The 16,593-nt window shown below is 42.1% G+C and overlaps 1 protein-coding gene across 1 annotated transcript in view; it reads left to right on the top strand.

Moving 5' to 3' along the window:
* ppil2 (peptidylprolyl isomerase (cyclophilin)-like 2) overlaps positions 1–16,593 on the top strand; it is a 389,123-nt gene that overhangs the window by 260,768 nt on the left and 111,762 nt on the right. The window contains exon 14 of the mRNA XM_060844077.1: positions 853–886. Within this exon, the coding sequence (XP_060700060.1) occupies positions 853–886 (34 nt within the window). The remainder of the gene's footprint in view (positions 1–852; positions 887–16,593) is intronic.

Genomic DNA, 16,593 nt, shown 5'->3' on the forward strand with positions numbered 1-16,593 from the left:
ATTGGAAGGCAGGGTACCACAGAGAGCCACCCTACTGTTCTCCTTTGATCCAGGAGCCCAGATATCAATTTTCAGTTGAAAGAATATGTGGAAAGTGCGAAGGACTGAAATATCATTTTCAGAGAACCCACATAAGAATTCAGGATCGCATGATTATACTTTGTGTAAATGTTTTTGCTTCTATATAAGTGATTACCTGATGAGAATGATTTGTTATGTTTCTGGAGCCAGTATTCTGAAATTGTAGCTTCATTAACCCATTATCACCCTGTACTAAAATCAATGTCTCCTTTACAAACTGCAGATTTGTTTGTGGGACCATGTACATGTCTTAACTGTCACCAAGTCCCTTGTTCTTGGCACCTCAGTCTTACAAGCCACTATTGGATCTAACACCCCAGTGACAAGATCATCACGTATGATTTCTGATGTCACTCACTTTGCTGTGCCACAATGAGTGGGATCTTGTCATCCAATATGCTTCCTCAAATCCTTTATTCCTCCTGTGCTCAAGCTGCTTCTTGCTCCTGGTTCTTTATTAGGCCATCCTTGTGTGTCACTATGCTTCTGTCTTTGGGAACTCCATCCATAGAAGCTCAAACTTGTCAATTCTATTCCCACTTTCAAACACCAGCCCTATTCACTTCTCTTTACTTGTACCTTCTTGCCAGCCTCCAGCTTATTGGTTTCCATTTTTCCATCCTGTTAGTGCCTACAATCTATCTCCAAAATGTAAATTGTCTCTGCATTCCACACAAAGTTGGGACATCCAATGAGATTCTTTGCTGTATATGAAGGCTGCTATAAAAATCCAGTTGTTGCTACTAATACGAAGCATTTTTCTTTTTCCAGATTCAAGGAGGTGATCCCACTGGTACAGGCACTGGTAAGATCGTATTTTTACAGCCAGTCATTTTTGCAATGTGGCAGTGTTGTCATGTAAAATTCCTAGAAAGCACTTGACCATTTTACTTACAAAATAAGATACCTATGATATGGGGGAGCTGGTGTTGGACTGGGGTGAACAAAGCTAAAAATTGCACAACGCTAGATTATAGTCCAACAGGTTTATTTTGGAAGCACTAGCTTTTGGAGCTTTTGCTTCTTCATCAGCTGGTTGGAAGTAAAAGATCATAAGACACAGAATTTATAGCAAAAGGTTACAGTGTCATGCAACTGAAATGATATGTTGAACAAACCTAGATTGCTGCTAAGCCTCTCATCTTTTAGAATAGGTTGCAGGTTTCGGTTTATTAACATGTAAATCCCAGAACTTCTTTTAAGTCACATTCTCAAGACAACTTCAGATTTCATAAAAACCATGATATCTCAGCTCAGACAATGCAGTAAAGATGTGAGGTTAGAGTCTGTCTGTGTCCCAATCTTGAGTCAGACTGGTTCTGTTTCCCAAGTGGAAAGGTACAGTGACACAATCAATGCAATTTGACCTCAGCATCACAATCAGGGTGGTATGGTGGCTCAGTGGTTAGCATTGCTGCCTCCCAGTACCAGGGTCCCAGGTTTGATTCCAGCCTCGGATGACTGTCTATGTGGACTTTGCACATTCTCCCTGTGTCTGCGTGGGTTTCCTGCGGGTGCTCCGGTTTCCTCCCACAGTCTAAGTATGTGCAGGTCAGGTGAATTGGCCATGCTAAATTGTCCATAGTGTTAGATACATTAGTCAGAGGGAATGGGTCTGGGTGGGTTACCTTTTGGAGGGTTGGTGTGGATTTGTTGGGCCGAAGGGCCTGTTTCCACACTGTAGGGAATCTAACCAACCTAGGTAGCTTTTACCCACAGCACATTCTTTATCTTACAAGGTTGGAATGGAAGTCATTGTGTTTTCTTAATTTGTTGAAGAAGGGAGATTGATAAAATTACTGTCCCTTTCCTTAACATGATAAATAACATGCACATTACTGATTCTTGATGCAAAACAGACAATATACGAAGCAACAAACATTGGAATTCATCAGAATGACCAATAATCATGCCGAGACTGAGTGACCCAGCTCTTCCTGGCTCAGAGCTGCTTCAGACACAAGGCATTCAGTCAAATGGTTTCAGTCATCAGCAGATGATTTTGGAAACAAAAGATTACTCTTGCATTTTGTTATTGAAGAATAGGAGAGTCCTGAGACCAGGTGAACTTGAGGACTGCAAATGCTGGAGATCAGAGTCAAGATTAGAAAAGCACAGCAGGTCAGGCAACATCTGAGGAATGTTTTGAGCATAACTCCTTCAGGTGCTTTTAGGGGGGTTGCGAATCGAAGGGGGCTGAGATAAATAAGATGGGGGGTGAAGCTGGAGCGAAGGTAGCATGGATGGTGATAGGTAGATTAAGGTGGGGGCTGATGGTGATAGCTTGGAGTGGATAAGTGGGAAGGAAGATGGGCAGCTAGGACAGTTCAAGAGGGCGGTGCCGGGTTAGAGGGTTGGATCTGGGATAAGGTGGGAGAAGGTAGATGAGGAAACTGGTGAAATCAACATTGATGCTGTGTGGTTGGCGGGTTCCAAGGCAGATGATGAAGCGTTCTTCCTCCAAGAATTGGGTGGCTTGAATTTGGCAGTGGAGGAAGCCCAGGACTTGCATGTCATTGGCAGAGTCGGAGTGGGAGTTAACGTAGTCAGCCACAGGGCGGTGGGGTTGTTGGGTGCGTGTATCCTGAAGATGTTCCCGGAAATGTACCACAAGTTGGCATCCTGCCTCTCCAATATGGAGGAGACCACATTGAGAGCAGCAGACACAGTAGATGAGGTGTTTGGATTTACAGGACAATCTCTGTCAGATGTTGAAGGATCCTTTAGGGCCTTGGGAGGTGTGGACGCAGATTGTGCACCTCTTGCGGTGACAAGGTTCGATGCTGGCTGTGGCGGATGGGTTGTTGGAGTAGTGGACCTAACAAGGGAGTTGCGAAGGGAATGATCTCTGTGGAATGTTGATATGGGTGGGGAGGGAAATATGTCTTTGGTGGTAGGGTCTGACTGTAGGTGGTGGAAATCTTCTGGTACAACGCATCATCCTGCACCACTTCCACCAACTACAGTCAGACCCTACCACCAGAGATGTATTTCCCTCCCTAATGCCATCAACATTCCGCAGGAATCATTCCTTCAGTGACGCCCTCGTTAGGTCCACGAACCCACCAACCCACCCTCCACTGCCAGCACCTACCTTTGCGACCGCAAGAGGTGTATAACCAGTGCCCACACCTCTCCCCTCACCATCCAAGGTCCCAAAGGATCCTTCCATATCCAGCAGAGATTTTCCTGCACATCCAAACACCTTACCTACTGTGTCCGTTGCTCTCAATGTGGTTTCCTCTACATTGGGAAGACAGGATGCATGCTTGCAGAATGGTTCAGAGAACATTTCCAGGACACACGCACCCAACATCCCCACTGCCCCGTGGCCGACCACTTCAACTCCCCCTCCCACTCAGCCAAGGGGCATGCAAGTCCTGGGCCGCCTCCACCATCGAATCGAAGCCGCCCAACACCTGGAGGAATGAACACCCCATTTTCTGCCTTGGGACCCTCCAACCACACAGCATCAATGTCGATTTCACCAGTTTCCTCATCTTTCCTCCTGTCACCTTATCTCAGATCCAACCCTCCAACTCTGCACCGCTCTCTTGAACCGTCCTACCTGTCCATCTTCCTCCCATCTATCCACTCCACCTGCTGCTTCAACCTATCACCATTGCCTTCATCTACCTATTGCTTTCCAAGCTGCCTGTTCCCACCCCCTACCCCCACAAAAGCTCCACCCTCCCCCCCCCGCCACGCTTTTGACTCTGATCTCCAGCATCTGCAGTCCGCACTTCCTCTAGGACATTGTGTGAGATGGACAGTGCCAGTTTGATATGGAGTCTAAGTTTCCCAAGCCTGATAAAGTCTGTATTGTTGAAATTAGCATTGTTCCCTAAACACGTTATGCTCATTGGAATAAATAAAACTAATCTGGTCATCTCTTGCTGCTCATACAACTGGTGGTCATAAATTGAGGTCAACTTGGTTCATCTTGTAGAATATCAATTGTGGCAGGAAACATTTGAAGTAGAGTGTAGCTGTTCACTTCAAAGAGGGTTAGTTTTTGTCTGGCTAGCAGTATTTGGACTTGTCTGGAAACAGTATAAGAAGTTTTAATAATCCATATGCTTGGCGTTGTTTTACTAGAACTGAATATGCTACTGTTCAGTGGCTTTTTTTTGTTACTTTGAAAAATGCTGTCTGAGAAAGGGTTGAAATGTGAAGTCTTACCTTTTATCTGTTTTATGTTTTTATCTCTCTTTCATCAAATTATTCCAAAACCGGTGTGTTATGATGTATTTTCAATCATGCACAGCTTATTCTACATGATTTTAATAAATCCATGCGAGAAATTTTTCATGTTGCATTTGCCAGCAAAGCAACAGAGCACAGATAATTCCAAATTCTGTTCTGAAACTTGTATTGATAATCAATTTAGTTATTCTGCCACTTATACACAACCCTGATATTCTCATCAGGAACTAGACAGTGTACAGTGTTTCAGGCAGAAGAGCATGATATTCATATCTCCTCACCACATTAATGAATTTTTCAGGCCTTCCTTCAATACTGATCGAAGTCAGTTTAGTACCATTCCCATCACTAGCAGGAACTCCTGGAATCTGAGGTATTTAAGAAGCAGGTACATGCCTTTTGCACTACAGAAGAATTATTGTGAATCAATCTATTTGTTTTTTTCTGCTGAAACATATAAGGCCAAAGATTGCACCACAAATTGGTACTTTGTGAAATTGTTCTTCATGGCATAAATAATTTTATCTTGACAAAAGATAAAGCCTTTGATAAAGACCTTAACACCATGCATTTTACTTTCCTCATCTGCAAATCAGATTTTAAAAAGCCTCAAAACAACACACCTGTGAAAAAACTGAAAGCAGATTTAAAATAAGTGTCTTTCTTTCTAAGGAAGTGATGAAATAGCTATTTCAGTGCTCTCTTCTTAAAATGCTGCTGGTCTTTGTTACTTGATGAGTTAAAATGGGTTGTGGAGCTCAAGGGCTTGATATTTTTCAATTCTGAGCAGTTTGGAAATTGTACCTAAGCGCATCTACTGAACTATATTTTGAAACCATAATTTCAGATTCCAAGCAAAATTAATGATCCAAATTTTCCACTCCCACATAGGAATCAAACCTGGTCCTATAAAACATTGAATTTAATGGTTGCCATGCAAAATGTCTCATTAAGCCATTGCCAATAAAATACTCTTCATAATAGGTCTCAAAATCTCCAAAATTGCCAGTTTTCTTTTTTCCATTTAATATTTCCTCCTCATCAAGGCTGCTAGTTTCATTTTCTTAATGAGAATAACATTGGTGAAAATCAAAAAGTTCCATTTAGGGAAAATAGAATTGCTTTTCCATACCCACAGTTTACATATTCTCATGCAGGCCACTGGTGGGTGTTGGACCAAATCCTATGAAAATGTTATTGTATCACTCAATTTTCCAAGCTTAATTCATTTTCAGAGCTTAAAGCTGTGTTTTTTTTCAGACTTGGTAATGATTGAAATCAAGTGGCTTGCTAGGAAATTTTGGAGGGCACAAAAGAGTCCATGAGTTTGCTGTGGGCCTGGAGTCCCATGTAGGCCAGGTAAGGATGGTAGATTCCCTTCCCTGAAGGACATCAGTGAAATAGCTGGGTTTTTTCTGACCGTTGGTAGTGGTTTCAGGGTCATCATTAGATTCTTGATTACAGATATTGTTTGTTGAATTCAAATTTTGCCATCTGCCATCATGGAATTTGAACTTGTGTACTCAAAGCATTAGCTGAGTTTCTGGATTAATAGACTAGTGATAATACCACTAGACAATTACCTCTCCAGTATTGTGGGTCTGCCCACAGTGGTTCAGGAAGGCAACTCTCCATCGCCTTCTCAAGGTTTGCTTCTATTGCTCATCTCTAGCTATTAGTCAAGTTGGTGATCATATATGATATAACTGATTGACCACTTCAAAGGTCAAAATCTTCGAGGAGAAAGTGAGGACTGCAGATGCTGGTGATCAGGCAGCATTCAAAGAGCAGGAGAAGAAGGGCTCATGCCCGAAACATTGATTCTCCTGCTCTTTGGATGCTGCCTGACCTGCTGCGCTTTTCCAGCAACACATTTTCAGCACTTCAGAGGCCAGCAAATAGTCAACCATGATGTGGGATTAGGATCACACTTAGGCCAGGGTGGGCAAGCATAGCCCATTCCCTTTCCTAAAGGATGTCTCTTTGGCTTGCTACTTGGGCTTTTACCACAATATGGCTGTATTGTGTTTTTTTTCAGTGATGTCCATATTTTATTTCTTGAGTTTTAGAAAAAGCTCAGCTCAAATTTTCAAACTGCTTAGCAGCAATTGAATTCACATTCTCTGAATTATTAGTTTAATGACAAAACTTGGTTTAACATGCATGTGGAATCAATGCCCCTCAGATATCTATGTTATCACAGGAGATTCAGACAACAGTTTGAATTGTATGTGTGTATAACATTCATTGAATAGAATGATCTTACCTCAGCTTTGTTTTGATTTTCTGTGAATATGTAATGTCTGTCTTTTTCTTACGGAATAGCTCAGGGAAATTTTGAGCCTCTTAAGCAGCCTGCTGCTCCTGAAGACTATGACCTGCAATTTTCTTATGTTAATTAAATTTCCCTTGGCTCAGCCTCCTCATTCTGTAAATCATTCTTCTATAAAGCTGCAACTACATCTTTACAACATAAGGATGATTTACATGCTGCAGCACCACATAAGTCTCTCCTGTTTTTGGCTTAAGTTGATCTTGATGACAGCATGTTTGAAATGTTCAAGTTAATGGTATTTACTGGTTAGCCTTAATATGTTCCAGAAACAACCATATAAAGGGTTTCTTAGTAAGGAAAATGTTATTTCTGCAATGAAATCTTTTTGGAGAAAGTGAGGACTGCAGATGCTGGAGAGTGAGTTGATAAAGCATGGTGCTGGAGAAAGCACAGCAGATCAGGCAGCATCTGAGGAGCAAGGGAGTCGACATTTCAGACATTTCTTAAGAACTGGGCCCAAAACGTTGACTCTCTTGCTGCTCAGATGCTGCCGGAGCTGCTGTGCCTTTTCTAGCACCACGCTTTGTCAACAATGAAATCTTTTAACAACTTTTACCTTACTGATACTGACCAATTTTCTGGGTATCTTAGGGAGATGATATTGAAACATAAAACCACAGTTGTGCAATATTTAAAAACGTGGAGAATTCTTTCTTGTGGCTTTCAATCCATTTTATTACGAAGAATTTTTTTTTCTCGACTTATCATTGGGTTTTATTTTAAGCAACCTCATTCCAGGATGCCTTTTTCAGTGAGTTGTTCACCTGAGGCCTGACTTGATGCGTAGTTGTTCTGGTGGTTCAGATGGATGTGAAGATTTTCTATGGCATTATTGAAAGAAGAACAGAAAGTTCTCCCAGTAGCTGATGTTCTTCCCAGATGAAGTGACTAACTGTTCATCTTTTTCTGCCATGCTTGGATGCAAGACAGAGGTGATCAATGTCCTTTCTAAGCTGTGTGGTTGTGCAGCACCTGAGCAGCCCTGGTCAGGCCACACACAAGGTTAAAGTACTGTTTAAAATACTATGCAAACCAATTTAAAGGGCCGGCTCACAAAAAGAATTAGTGGGACTTTTGGCAGTATTCATACTCAATTTAGCTAACTGTACAATGTTCTGAAGACATCATTATTTGAGACATCAATTCAAATTTCCTTTTTTTATTACTTTCTTCTTCTATAAAAAAATCTCACTTTCTACTGTTAAGTATATTTCTTTCCCATCCTGAACAATCACAGTTCTTCAGATCATGCTGCCCAGGAAACAAACCTGTACGAGCTACCTTTACTACTTCCTCTTGCATCAGGATCCTTCTCGCATTTCTCGTCATGTCCATGTCCAATCATCCCACTGTCATCAGTCCTTTCTTTCTATAAATGGTTTCAGCACCTCCAAATTCCTTTTTCTTCCAGCTTCCTTTTTGTACACTCCAAAATATCCAGTCCTAAGGAAAACTCATCCTCATTCCAAAGTCTGCAACTTGTCTTCACTCCATTGCGTCATCTTTGATAAAATAAAAATAATTTCTCTTGTAAATTTATCTGACATTTTCTCATTGCTAATCCAGGTAATTATCTGGAAATTTTCAGGTTTATGTTCATAAAAGTCATTTATCCTGGTTAACATCACTATTTTTGCACAAATGCATAACCATAGAACTCTTTGGTTCCTTTGTTGCTCCCATCTCTATTTAATCTTCAAATTTTCAAACTACTAAATATCTCAAACCCTGCTGTGCTTCTCCTCGTCAAAACCAGGCTCTTCTGCATATTTGGTCACTCCTACCCTTTCTCATCCTAATGCACTGTCTATTTTTGATCTCTTTTCAGTTACATAGGAAGTTCTTTTTAATTAAAACCTTTGGCCTGATTCTTCTGAAATCCAGAGTGGCAATATCTGGGCTGGACTCTGTGTGTCAGAACCCTGTGGAAATCCTGACACACATACGTGTACAGTCATTGCATGGGAAGCTTAAACCTCTGAGAAGTTCATTTGCACTCACTGTGACTCTGGAAATCTTTCTTACACTCGCTGTCAGAGGCATTTGGATGGGTATATGAATAGGAAGGGTTTGGAGGGATATAGGCCGGGTGCTGGCAGGTGGGACTAGATTGGGTTGGGATATCTGGTTGGCATGGACGGGTTGGACCGAAGGGTCTGTTTCCATGCTGTACATCACTGTGACTCAAGCTAGGTTTGTGGTCCTCATCTGGATATTTACCTTGGAAATGTTACACTGACCAAAGAACTCCATGATTAGCTACTTTAAAGTAACTGAGCATTAAAACTAATCATCCCTGACATGTGACTCTCTTTCTCACTCTCAGCATTAGCCTCCTGCCTGAACTATCCCAAACCCCAGTGACCTAACCAGAGATAACTACACTCATATCCAATTAAACACCATACCACTAACTCAATCCAAATATCTACACCCATTCCATTACCCACTGCCTCACCATTCAGTCACTCACTGACTCACTCAGACACACGACCTTCCACTCGCTCAGATACTCGGCCACCCAATCACTCACTCGCTTGGACACTTAGCCACCCTATCACTCAGCTCACTGCTTACTTGGACACTTGGCCTCATGGTCATGCAGATACCTGCTCATTCAGACACTCAGCCTCCTGGTAACTCAACTATGTACTCTCTGAGTAACTGCTGACTTGGATACTGCTAATTGGGTCACGAGTTGACTGGGGCACAGTTGACTTGGTCACCTGTTTACTTGGATGTTGTTCACTTGGTCACCCAGTCACTCAGCCATCACCTCACCCAGTCACCGGGTTGCTAATCAATGAGTGACTTGTGATCTTTTACAAACATGCCTGATTATGGTCATTAATGTCATGAAAATTAGACATTTCTCTCTTTGCCTCTCTGTTCCTGTTCTTGGCACTGGTGTCGTTTGATATGTGCCCTGATCCCGAGCCAGAAAACCCGACTGGAAGTATCAGGTGCAGAAACATTGAAGATGGCCGCAGTGCAAGCTGCATCGCCATTGACTGAAACATCGCAGCCGTTATATTGGTTCTCCTGATTTACCACCTCCCTTTCACTGTTACCAGTATATGCTTTAGTCCTTCATTTGAATCATCAACTTAAAAAGGAACATCATCTTTGTAGACTTTCGATCATGTTAAGTTGTGAGTTTTAAAATGGTGATGTTGCTGACATCATCATGTTAATCAGATCCATTTGGCAATTTGTTTTTTGTGTGGAATAAGTTTAGAGAACATCAGCAAGGCTACTCCTTGACTTAAATGATCCCATTGTGAGGGCAAACTGAGGGATACGCACTTCTTTCTTGCAAGCAAAACTGTGAAGGAGCAAGTTGAAGAGCTGATCCACCTGTCCGATGGCTGGCAGATTGTTTGTGAAGTGTGGGTGGGAGTTGCACATGGGACCTTGTGCAATCATCTTCATTGTAGGCTGCAAAGGAAATACTGGGAAAATTGAAGATTCCGGAGGGGATTTCTCTACATTTCGAACCCTCTGAAAGCATCCATTTAAATCAGAGAATTCAAAGGCTTTACTGAAATTAATAAATAGTTGTTCAGGAAAAGTTAGCTTATTTGCAAACCTCGTGTAACTCCGAAGTAACCATTAAACTGACTTTGATCTTGCCTCTCACATCCTGAACTATAAGTACTCCAGATCCTCAATACCACCTGCTCTTGGATTACGCCCTCCCAAAACAAATGTATCAGATCCAATAATACCCTTCCTCTGAAACCTGACCTCTTCTCCAGAACCGGCAACATTGACCACCACCTTCCTTGCTGCCAGATCCAATTGCTCAACGCTCCCCAGCTCTGGACCAGACTCTCCTCTTCCTCTGCTGTGGACCCCATGTCCTGGCGCTGAACATTCTGTCTCCCACCCGTTGCAACCTACCTGAAACACTCCATCTTCTAGTTGGCCACCATGCCCTCTGCCACCCCAGCCTCATGTTTACCTTACAGACTTAACAGTTGTCAGCAGCTGTCAAAGTGGCATTTGGAATGCTGGGCCTTCAGAGTACTCAGCTGTTGGATTCTGCAAAATGAGAAAGAGGGTGGTTTCCCCCTCCCCACCCCTTTTAAACTATTCTACGCTGCCAAAGGACTGTCAGAATGCAAGTAGAACCCTGCATTTCTGAAGGAGCCCTGATCAGAATCTCCTATCCGGGATGTGGAGCATAAAAACGGATTCTCACTCAGATCACTGTGCAATCGTCATTCAAAAAATCTGGCTAAATCTGACAGAGGTTTATAAATTCGTGACCATCATGGATAGGGTAAACAGACGAGGTCTTTTCGCTGGGTTGGGCAAGTGCAAAACTAGAGGGCATAGGTTTAGGGTGAGGGGAAAAATTTAAAAGGGACCTAAGGGGCAACTTTTCCATGTAGAGGGTAGTGCGTGTATGGATTGAGCTGCCAGAGGTAATGGTGGAAGCTGGTACAATTACAACATTTAAAAGGCGTCAGAATGGGGATATGAATAGAAAGAGTTTAGAGGGATATGGGCCAAATGCTGACAAATGGAACTATATTAGTTTCGGATATTAGTTTAGGTCAGCATGGACGAGTTGGACCCAAGAGTTTTCATTGTGGACATCTCTGTGACCCTATATGCCTTTGTATTAATTCAGATGATGATAAGAGGATTATAAAATTGGCTATAAGTTAGGTAGCTTGCAGATTAGGGGTTACCTATAACTTGGGAAGTACCTTTGTCTGAATTGTTAACTTGAACAATTGGGTGGATATTTGTGGTAAATATCAATATGATGGAAATAGAGCTGAATTTCCAACTTGCTGGATGAGTGTCTGACAGGGTTTTGAATCCATGCCACTGTAATCTTTTTGAAATTATATTTCCTATTTCCTGACTTGTCCAGCTTGAATTTTATGGCTTTCAATGTTTTTAAAGCTCTCTTCTTGGTGTTGATATTAGCATGACTCCAAGATCTGTTTATATGAGAAACAAGTAAATAAATGAGATTTGATTTTGAACTCCTGAAGAAATTTCAGTCTTCAGCATTGTGTTTCAGGTGTCAGCTGTCTACTTCATGTACTCTTTCTTATCAAGAATGAGCAGAAAATTTGCAGGCTGCATATCAACGATGTCAATTCTCTCTCTCTCTCTCTCACATTCTCTCTCGCGCGCGCGCGCGCACACACACACACACACACACACACACACGTCTAATTATGCATTCCTGTGGCACAGAACATTGCAACGAAAGCGCTAATGCGTACGGCTTACTGTTTATTTGGCTCAAGGCTCCCTCATAATGCTGTCCATAAATGTAAAAGCTTGGATGTCCCATTGGAAAGGAATATAGTTTCTGAACTCAGATGGAAATAAGTGGTGGGAATTAATTTGTACAGGGGCCATTAGAAGGTCAGGCACTGTGGCTTGGATGACAGAGCAGGATTGGGAAACTATTACCGATTACAATTGATATTGAGATTCCCAGATTCTATATTTCAAAAGACAGTGGCAGTACTTAAATGGCAGCACTAATTTTGAAACGACTTCATGTCAGAACACAGATTGTACTGTAAATACAATGTTAGTTTAGTATCTGTTTTTCTTTGAAAAGTGCTAAAGCTATTTTAACATCACTTTCGTAGTAATATTTCCTGTGTTTGGGCCCATGAATGTCACAATTGTCAAATCTATCCATAAATGTTCCTCTTATTGCCTCTGTGTTTAATTCTGTTTTTTTTTGTTTTAATTGGATTATTTTATGGAATATTTATTTGGAACAGGCCATGTGGTTCAACTGATCGACAGTGATGCTTCTGTTCCACATGTATTTTCGAACACTGTTTGAGCTAACTTCTAATTCCTCTTTTTCAAATATTTATATGATTCCTGTTTAAATGTTACAGCTACTACCTCAAAAGCCACTTGTGGTGAATGATCCCAAAGCTTAATAGGTCTTAGTTCAAGAACTTGCCTCCTCCCTTTCTCCTTGAGTTTTATGAAGAGAACTTTCAGTCTTTGAGTGCTCCATGTTTCCCTTTCGTTCTATAGTCGAAACAGTTCTCTGCAATTTGCCCAGAATAAGTTTTGCTGTTTTGCTCAGCCCTATACCAAGAACACTTCTAACAGCATTGTCCCTACTTGCTATGTTGCAGGAATGATGGTCTCCATGCCTGCTGCAATCTCCCGTTTCCCTCTCATCTTCTCACTCAACTTCAATTCCCCAACCTCTAACACCATTCTCTCCCTACCCAAGCTCCAATTTGCCCAAGCCCCTTTCATCTCTCAGTTTCCCTTTCTCCCTTGGATCTCATGGATACAGAACTGGCTCAAAGGTGGAAGACAGAGGATGGTAATGGAGGGTTGTTTTTCAGACTGGAGGTCTGTGACCAGTGGAGTGCCACAAGAATCAGTGCTAGGTCCTCTACTTTTTGTCATTTACATAAATGATGTCAATGCAAGCATAAGAAGTACAGTTAGTAAGTTTGCTGATGAAACCAAAATTGGAGGTGTGGTGGACAGCAAAGAGGGTTCCCTCAGATTACCATAAGACATAGGGGTGGAAGTAAGGCCATTCGGCCCATCGAGTCCACTCCGCCATTCAATCATGGCTGATGGGCATTTCAACTCCACTTACCAGCATTCTCCCCATAGCCCTTCATTCCTTGTGACATCAAGAATTTATCAATCTCTGCCTTGAAGACATTTAGCGTCCTGGCCTCCACTGCACTCTGCGGCAATGAATTCCACAGGCCCACCACTCTCTGGCTGAAGAAATGTCTCCGCATTTCTGTTCTGAATTGACCCCCTCTAATTCTAAGGCTGTGTCCACGGGTCCTAGTCTCCTCGCCTAATGGAAACAATTTCCTAGCGTCCACCCTTTCCAAGCCATGTATTATCTTGTATGTCTCTTAAGTTTCCCCTTAATCTTATAAACTCCAATGAATACAATCCCAGGATCCTCAGCCGTTCCTCGTATGTTAGACCAACCATTCCAGGGATCATCCGTGTGAATCTCTGCTGGACACGCTCCAGTGCCAGTATGTCCTTCCTGAGGTGTGGGGACCAAAACTGGACACAGTACTCCAAATGGGGCCTAACCAGAGCTTTATAAAGTCTCAGTAGAACAACTGTGCTTTTATATTCCAACCCTCTTGAGATAAATGACAACATTGCATTCGGTTTCTTAATCACAGACTCAACCTGCATGTTTACCTTTAGAGAATCCTCAACTAGCACTCCCAGATCCCTTTGTACTTTGGCTTTACGAATTTTCTCACCATTTAGAAAGTAGTCTATGCTTTTATTCTTTTTTCCAAAGTGCAAGACCTCGCATTTGCTCACGTTGAATTCCATCAGCCATTTCCTGGACCACTCTCCCAAACTGTCTGGATCCTTCTACAGCAGGATCTTGACCACATGGGCCAATGGGCTGCAAAGTGGCAGATGGAGTTTAATTCAGATAAATGCGAGGTGCTGCATTTTGGGAAAGCAAATCTTAGCAGGATTAATACACTTAATGGTAAGGTCCTAGGGAGTGTTGCTGAGCATAGAGACCTTGGAGTGCAGGTTCATAGACCCTTGAAAGTGGATTCGCAGGTAGATAGGATAGTGAAGAAGGCGTTTGCTATGCTTTCCTTTATTGGTCAGAGTATTGAGTACAGCAGTTGGGAGGTCATGTTGCGGCTGTACAGGACATTGGCTAGGTCCCTGTTGGAATATTGGGTGCAATTCTAGTCTCCTTCCTATTGGAAAGATGTTGTTGTGAAACTTGAAAGGGTTCAGAAAAGATTTACAAGGATGTTGCCAGGGTTGGAGGATTTGAGCTATAGGGAGATGCTGAACAGGCTGGGGCATCAGAGGCTGAGGGATGACCTTATAGAGGTTTACAAAATTATGAGGGGCATGGATAGGGTAGATAGACACAGTCTTTTCCCTGGGGTCGGGTAGTCCAGAACTAGCGGGCATAGGTTTACGGTGAGAGTGGAAAGATAATAAAAGAGACATCAGGGGCAACTTTTTAATGCAGAGGGTGGTACGTGTATGGAATGAGCTACCAGAGGAAGTGTTGCAACATTTAAGAGGCATTTGGATAGGTATATGAATAGGAAGGGTTTGGAGGGATATGGGCTGGGTGCCTCAGGTGGGACTAGATTGGGTTTGGGATATCTGGTCAGCATGGACGGGTTGGACCGAAGGGTCTGACTCCATGCTGTACATCTCTCTGACTCTAAGTCTCACTCTTACCTTGCAAACAAATTTGGTGAAGGTATGAGACATTTGACCTTGTCATAGAAGATGGCAGACTCCATAATTGCAGCTTTTCAATATAATTCAGATAAGGCGCACAGGCATCAATACAACAGGCAAATCACAGTCAAAAGAAATTATGTGAAGAAATGATTGGCCACTCTGTTAGGTGATAGGAATGGCAAACGAATAACAGGCAAGTAAACGCTACAACTTTCTGGGGAACTACCCTACAAGTGATTCTGATCCCCAAAGTATAATGACCCTCACCCTACAATCACCATGATCCCAGTGCTTCCTCTGTCCAAGTCCTAATCTCCTCCTTTCATACAGATCTTTGGTCCCTTCCTCCTGACCTCCATCCTTTTATGAACCCTCTTGTGGACAGTTACACTTAAATTAAGCAAAACATTTATCCCAATTTTATTTTGTTTCTAATTACGTATCATGAAATAAATTTTTTCCCATGTAAATTGATGCTAAAATAAAATTTAATGCAAACTGTGTTAACATAACTGAAAACATTCTTATAATCTTAACTGAATGAACCTGAATCCCCCTCCTTAATTGACATGGTTTGAGGATGTAATAATGTCCTGTATGAGAAAATTGCCAATTTAATGACTTTCTAAAGATAATTAACATATCATGTTCCAGAATTTTGTTTGTATCTTTTCTATATTAAGATATGCAGCAGATATCTCACTTGACACTACATCCGTACTGATAAAGTGGCTAAACCCATACAGCCGCACTGCTTGGAAACATTCTTCCTTCCAGTGACCTTAGCATATTATTATTCCTGTACCTAAGCAAGTAAAGCTTTCTACTCACTGACATTACTACTGAGTGAATCTAAATAATATTTCAATTCTATTCCACATTCTGTCAATGTGTAACCACTGTCCACAGTGTATTTGACATTTATTTTCATTTGTTCACTGACTGTGGGCAGCTGTGACTAGATCAATATTTTTTGGCCATCCTATATTGCCCTGAAGAAGGTGGTGTCAAACTCTCATTTTGAACTGCTGTCATCCCCGGGAATTGGGGAGAGCTAAGCACAACCACAATGTTGTTAGAAAGGAGTTCCAGGATTTTAACCCAGCAACCATCAAGAAGCAGCTTATAGTTCCAAGTCAGGATGGCATGTGGTTTGGTGGAGAACTGCCAAGTGATGGTACACCCATGCATCTGATGCCCATGTCATTCTAGGTGGTACAGGCCTTGGGTTTGGAAGATACAGTTGAAGTAGCTGTGGTGAGCTGCTGCACTGCATCTTGTAAATGGTACACACTACTGTCACTTTGCGTTAGTGACGAAGAGAGTAAAAATTGAAGGTGATGAATGGAGTGTTCACCAAATGGGTTACTTTGCCAGCAATAATGACAAACATTTGGAGTTTTGTTGGACCTGCATTCATCCAGGCAAGTGGGTAGGTTTCCACCAGGCTCATTGACTTGTAGATGGTGGACAGGTTTTGGGGGGTCAGGAGTTGGGTTATTCACTACAGGATTCCTAGCCTCTGACCTACTCTTGTAGCCAAAGTATTTATATGGTAGGTCCAGTTCAGCTCCTAGTCAATGGTAACCCATAGGATGGAGCTGAGCAATAGGGAAACAGACTCTTTGATCCAACTTGTCAATGACAACCAGATATCCTAAACCAAACTAGTCCAATTTCCAACATCCCTCGACACCCTTCCTTATCCAGATGCCTTTTAAATGTTGTAATTGTAC

This window comes from Hemiscyllium ocellatum, chromosome 24 (assembly GCF_020745735.1).
Source record: "Hemiscyllium ocellatum isolate sHemOce1 chromosome 24, sHemOce1.pat.X.cur, whole genome shotgun sequence".
Lineage (NCBI taxonomy): Eukaryota > Metazoa > Chordata > Chondrichthyes > Orectolobiformes > Hemiscylliidae > Hemiscyllium > Hemiscyllium ocellatum.